This window comes from Gobio gobio (assembly GCF_949357685.1).
Source record: "Gobio gobio genome assembly, chromosome: 13".
NCBI classification, from domain to species: domain Eukaryota; kingdom Metazoa; phylum Chordata; class Actinopteri; order Cypriniformes; family Gobionidae; genus Gobio; species Gobio gobio.
This window is the reverse complement of record NC_137106.1, coordinates 21,214,792-21,221,184: the sequence shown is the minus strand read 5'-3', so window position 1 is coordinate 21,221,184 and position 6,393 is coordinate 21,214,792. Positions and strand designations below refer to the sequence as shown.

Here is a 6,393-nt window from a genome sequence, read left to right as displayed (position 1 = left end):
CAGAAATTATGATTTGCTTAAATATATACCTATAAATAATATATTTAATTTCTTTCCCTCAACGCTATTTTAACTGAAACTTGTGAATGTTGGGAATGCTTTTGGTGCTTAATTTGTGAGGAATGTGTTAAGAGTCGTTCTGTCACTGACCCTGATGTTTTCCCATGGAATTATCAGAGAGGAGTGTTGCAGAGCCGCTCTTATCTTTGTGTTTACACGTACTTGCTCACTCTCAGGCCTGTTTCTTGAAAGGGAGTGTGAGATGAAAAATTTCAGAGAGACCACCAGTGAGCAAACCTCCATTAACTCACTTGGATCCATATACTTGCTGGGACTGCTGCGTATTATATAGTGGGCTTTGAAATTCAACTTAAGGTAAGTCCATTTCATAAGCAATACGGTGTCCTGCAGGTGGTACAGACAACAACGAGACAACTCAGATGTTACCTTTAAAGTTGGTAGCTACAGGAGACGTCACAGTGCGACTGTTTGCTCTCTAGTATTGACTTTGAAATGAACGTGGCCGTTGAGACAAAACTTGTGTACTCTTTTGTGTATTTGCTTTGCAAATGCTGTTGTTGGTATGACTATAGTAACTTGTTTTTGCTTGTATGTCACAAGATTAATTGAGTGTGAAGGCATCGTCTGTTATTGAGTCCCACTTGTTCCTTTTTATGAGCAGCGAAGCCTTTGTGAATCCAATAACAGCTGCTACTACTTTTTCCAGTCGACATGGCATTCAAATTTGTGTTAGTATTTGATTGTATACGAAAAATTAATGTTCTATTGTGTTTCCAGTATGGGTGGAGAGAAGCTTGTGGCTTGCATGTTGGTCACTATGTTAAGTGTGACACTAATGAGGTCAGTTTATGGTCAGCACATGCCAGAAGAACCATGCTCAGTCCAGATCCTCGTCCCTGGACTCAAAGGTACTACAAGTAAATTACACCACATTAGCTCATCTACACTAATGACCCTAACTGATTTGATCAAATGCAACTAGTGCTGGGGAAAAATGAATCGTGATTAATCGCATCCAAATTAAAAGTTTGTGTTTACATAATATATGTGTGTGTACTGTGTATAAGTATTATGTATATATAAATACACATGCATGTATATATTTAAGAAATATTTATACTGTATATTTAACTTATATATAAATATATATTTTTAAATAAAAATATAACTTATTTTTCTTAAATATATGCATGCATGTGTGTGTATTTATATATATATACATAATAATTATACACAGTACACACACACATATTATGTTAACACAAACTTTTATTTTGGATGCGATTAATCATGATTAATTTTTCCCCAGCACTAAATGTAACACATTTATTTGATCAAATATACAGTAAACACAGTAATATGTGAAATATTATTGCAATTTAAAAATCTGTTTGAATATATACATATATATATATATATATATATATTTATTTATTTATTTATATTTTTTTATTTATTTATTTTTAAATGCAATTTATTCCTTTGATGGCAAAGCTGAATTTTCAGCATCATTATGCCAGTCTTCAGTGTCACATGATCATTCAGAAATAATTATAATATGCTGATTTGCTGAAACATTTCTTCTTATTATTATTGATGTTGACAGTTCTGATGCTTAATATATTTTTGTAAACAGTTTCTCAGGTTTTTTTATAAATAGAAAGCTCAAAAGAACAGTATTCATTTGAAAGAATTTATACATGGTTTTACTGCCACTTTTTCCATTCAATGCATCCTTGCTGAATACATTTTCTTTTAAAAAAAAGCTTTTGAAAGGTAGGATATATAGGCCTGCTATCGTTTTACTATTTGTAATTTGAATTTTGTATGATTTAACTCTATATTCATCACACTGGATATGGAAGCTCAAATTGTGTGCATTAAACTCTTGGATACAGTATATTTGTATATATTTAGTATGACGGTATTCAGTGGATACAGAAAATGTGTATGCTGTGCACAGACGCTACTGCAACAATAGTACAATATATGCTATTCCGAACAGGTTTGTCTGTGCAAGTCTATGACTTTGTTCAAAATGTTCCTGCTGTCATGTAGGTGAAGCAGGAGAGAAAGGAGAGAAAGGAGCACCTGGGAGACCTGGGAAAGTAGGGCCACCTGGAGAGCTAGGTAATACTAAACTGTTTTGAGAGGTTAATCGAATGCACATGCTTTTGAATTACCACCCACTTACACGATGAAACATGTTCATTATGAACCTGTAAGGAATGTTTGATGTTAAAATAAATTTCAACATTTTCAAAGTAAGTGACCAAAAAGGGAGCTGCCAAATGCATAGACTTTAAGGAGCCCTTCCCTTATCTTTCTTTTAAATAGTTGAGCTCACGTGAGCCAGTATTGACCAATCACAACTTGTGTTTATAAATGCCTTTAATGATTCAATATACTGATAAACAAGGGAATCAAATTACATTCGGGGAATTACTATATTCTTTGGTTCCCATCCATGTGTATTATTTTTTGTACATAAGTTTATAAGTTATTTTTCAGGTCTCCCCGGAGTCAAAGGCCAAAAAGGTAGTCCTGGACGTTATGGGAAGATGGGTCCCTCTGGACTCAAAGGCAAGCTCATGAAAAAAATTCTGAAAGTAATCATGCTTGTTTTGTGTAACTGCTTAATAATGGTACTTTTTTAGGTTTAAAAGGTGATATGGGAGATCCAGGACCTAAGGGCCCAAATGGAGAGCCAGGTAACTTTTGCTAATATTGAATTAAGTTCATCTCAATTTATAATTGGTTTGAACGCAATAGGAATTGGTTTAATGCTTATGTGAATGGTCTCATATTTAATTTGTCTCCCCAGGCGTCCCCTGTGAGTGTGCACCCTTACGGAAAATGATTGGTGAAATAGATATTCAAGTGGCGCAATTAACCAGTGAGCTGAAGTTCATTAAAAAGGGTATGTCCAAAAGAAAGAATGAACTGCTTGCTCTCTCTACCAACGTTAATGAAATTCTTACAATGTGAAGTTGTCAAGTTGATTCATACAGTTGTTCGATGTGATGTGCAGGGCGAATACACTTAGACAAAAGTATTTAGCCATTAGCCAGAAGCTCTTTTGTTTGACTGTCAGAATGCACTTGTGTGAACGCTGGCTGCTGCGGTGTGATTATAGAAATTCAGATCCTCATTTTTCAGCACTGCCCTCCCCCGCAGCTGTCGCTGGCATCAAAGAGACAGACAGCAAGGTCTATCTGCTGGTGAAGGAGGAAAAACGCTACAGGGATGCAGAGGTGTTTTGTCAGGGGCGAGGCGGACACCTGGCCATGCCCAAGGATGCGGCGGCTAACAGAGCCATCGCTGGCTACGTCACTGAAGCCGGCCTCAGTAGAGTGTATATCGGCATCAACGACCTGGAGCGAGAAGGCCACTTTGTGTATGTGGAGCGTTCACCCATGACCACTTTCAGCAAGTGGAGGGAGGGCGAGCCGAACAACGCTTACGATGACGAGGACTGCGTCGAGATGGTGTCTTCAGGCGAGTGGATTGATGTAGCTTGTCACCTCACCATGTACTTTGTGTGTGAGTTTGACAAGGACGCAGTATGACTTCACTGAGCATCTATAGGGCAGAAAGTCAGATGTGTTTAAAATGCTCTAGTTTCAAAGAAGGCTGAAATTTCATTGGAAAAGGTACAGCATTTCTACATTTTCTCATCTATTGAGCAGTCACAGCAGTGTGACATGCGGAATTTTATGTAAAACTGTTTAAAACAACATCCAGGTTGCACTTTATTTCAATGGTCCACTACTAACTATACGTAACTTTGCAGCTTCATGTCAACAACTCTCATTAGAGTATTAGTAGACTGTTACAGTATAGGTTCAATTTAGGTGTTAGGGTTCAGGTTAGCAGAATAAGTTGCCATGTAGTTGATGGTCAATAAGATGTGTTGGCGGACCATCATAATATGTTAGCACAAGTGTTAGCAGAAATTATGCAGACAGCAGGGCTTGACATTAACACCCGCCAACCCGCCAAATGCAGTGTATTTCAGCAGTGGCATGTAAAATGCAGTGACTCCTACTAGCCACTTTGGCAGGTTGAATTTTATATATGTGACCCTGGACCACAAAACCAAAAAAATCATAAGTCACACGAGTATATTTGTGGCAATAGCCAACAATACATTGTAGGTCAAAATTATCGACTTTTACTTTATGCCAAAAATCATTAGGATATTATGTAAAGATCATGTTCCATGAAGTGGTTTTGTTAATTCCCTACCATAAATATGTATCATTGGTAGTAATATGCATAGCTAAGGACTTCGTTTGGACAACTTTAAATGCGATTTTCTCAATATTTCGATTTTTTTGCATTCTCAGATTCCAGATTTTCAAATAGTTATATCTCGGCCATAGAGACAGCTTTCAGATGATGTATAAATCTCAATTTTAAAAAATTGACCCTTATGACTGGTTTTGTGGTCCAGGGTCACATATGATATAGCCTATATATTTTTCAATTCTAGTGTTTTAAAAAAAGACATCTGAAATAATAAACTAAGTGCAATGGACAGTAGTGTTTTGTAATGTACAGTAATGTGCCTTGCCTTGTGTTGTAAAAAATATAGATTTTTCAATATTGATACTGAAATATCTGAAACGCCTATTCATTTCCCGCAGAATACCAGCTGCGCTTTCTTGCTCTCTTATCTCTTCTCGACAGCGCGTTCACACACAAACCCGACTTACTCGTTTAATTTGCTTCGGATGAATATTGTTGGTGTTACAGGGCTTGAATTTCGATGGGTCAATTTGCCTATTGCGTATAATTTTATTCCTGCAGAGTTTGTGCTCACACCCAAAGTGCGCACACATGAAGCCTCTTCTCAGTAACAATGCGCTAATGTGCTTAAACAGTCAAATACACACAAAATAATGTCAAAATGCCAGTCTTGGTTATGTTTTAAGTGAAAGCTTTCTGATAGAAAACGTATGTGTAACAGTATAATGGATCCGTCAGGTCTTAAAGTGACAGTAGCCTAATATACCTGCTGCCAAATTATGAGATGATATTAAAAATATCTATATGGCAGTTTTCCCCCATGGTATCGATGTCAACAGGCCAGTGAAAATGCAGAGTGGCTAGTAATTTTGGAAAAACACTAGCCACAGTGGCTGGTGAGCAAAAAAGTTAATGTCAAGCCCTGGCATACAGTACTAATACTCCAATGAGAGTTGGTTGACATGTAGTTACAAAGTTACTTACAGTTAGGAGAATATTTAAATAAAGTGTAACTTTAAATTAATGTGATTATAATCATAGTTTGGGGTCGGGTAAGAATTTTGAATGTTTTTGAAAGAAGCCTCTTATGCTGATTAAACAAATATATAGTAAAAACAGAAATTTTATTACAAAAAAAATATATTGTTTTTTTTCCTGTGATGGCAAAGCTGAATTTTCAGCATTATTACACCCGTCTTCAGTGTCACATGATCCTTCAGAAATCATTCTAATATGCTGATTTGGTGTCCAATATTTTTTTATTATTATTATAAATGTTGAAAACAGTTGAATGAAAATAACTGATGAATAGAAAGTTTAATAGAACAGCATTTATTTGAAATTGACATCTTTTATAACATTGTACATGTCTTTACTGATCAATTGAATGTCCTTGTTGAATAAAAGTATTAATTTCTTTCAAAAATATTGATTATTGATTATGAACAATTATGAACTTATTGATTATGAACAATTACTGCACACACCTTTTAAAAACTCAACGGAGAGACTATGGAATATTTGTACTTTTAAAATGTATTTGTCTCATACATTATACAGATCAATAAACACATGTAGACTATATTTTCCAGGTGTTATTGCAGACTGGGATAACTTTATCGTGACAGTGGGACATGTAGGCCTACTTTACTAAAGTACACAAATGTAATACAATTAAATGAAGGAACAAGACTTTATCTTATTATATTTACAATTTTAGATTCCATATATTACACCTCTTTTTTTTAGCCGGTCTTTCTTTCCTACAGCAATGGTATTTGAATTACATGGTTTATTAATAATATACTGAATAGGTCAGCATACTAGAAATAGCTAACAAGAGCAAATTTACATAATGTGTAGTCTTCTAGACTAAACTGTAGGGCTGAGGTTATGAATTGTATTTTTTATAATGGTCAAACACTATTTATTCCCTTCAGTAAAATGATTTAAATAGATGTCCCAGTTTACCAGTAGGTCATCATCCCAGTTATTTAATACATTATTGACAGACTGGGGCAGTGACAAGGTCAGATAAGGAAAATAAAATATATAAAAAATAAATAAAAAGATCAATAATATGGTATTGAATATCATCAAAATATCACTATCACAAACTAC

The 6,393-nt window shown here is 35.2% G+C and overlaps 1 protein-coding gene across 4 annotated transcripts; it reads left to right on the top strand.

Annotated features, from left to right (window-relative positions):
- Nucleotides 1-242: 242 nt before the first annotated feature.
- Nucleotides 243-5,693, top strand: colec11 (collectin sub-family member 11). 4 transcript variants are annotated; one of them, XR_013817703.1, is made up of 8 exons: nucleotides 243-375; nucleotides 799-929; nucleotides 2,080-2,151; nucleotides 2,533-2,604; nucleotides 2,679-2,732; nucleotides 2,846-2,941; nucleotides 3,199-3,765; nucleotides 4,478-5,693. XR_013817703.1 is itself a non-coding variant. In XM_079832258.1 (7 exons), exons 2-7 carry the CDS (start codon nucleotides 800-802, stop codon nucleotides 3,588-3,590), a joined length of 816 nt encoding a protein of 271 aa, XP_079688384.1. In that variant the 5' UTR covers nucleotides 243-375; nucleotide 799; the 3' UTR covers nucleotides 3,591-5,693. The 4 variants fall into 4 exon arrangements, 2 of the variants coding, with proteins under 2 accessions (XP_079688384.1, XP_079688385.1); XM_079832258.1 differs by having other exon boundaries at nucleotides 3,199-5,693; XR_013817704.1 differs by lacking the exon at nucleotides 2,846-2,941 and having other exon boundaries at nucleotides 287-375.
- The last annotated feature ends 700 nt before the right edge of the window (nucleotides 5,694-6,393 follow it).

Excerpts from the sequence above, each read along its gene's own strand:
- colec11 (XM_079832258.1), top strand. The coding sequence starts at position 800 with ATGGGTGGAGAGAAGCTTGTGGCTTGCATGTTGGTCACTATGTTAAGT. Across the intron at positions 930-2,079 it reads CCTCGTCCCTGGACTCAAAG|GTGAAGCAGGAGAGAAAGGA; the intron begins GTACTACAAGTA and ends GCTGTCATGTAG. Across the intron at positions 2,733-2,845 it reads GGGCCCAAATGGAGAGCCAG|GCGTCCCCTGTGAGTGTGCA; the intron begins GTAACTTTTGCT and ends TTGTCTCCCCAG.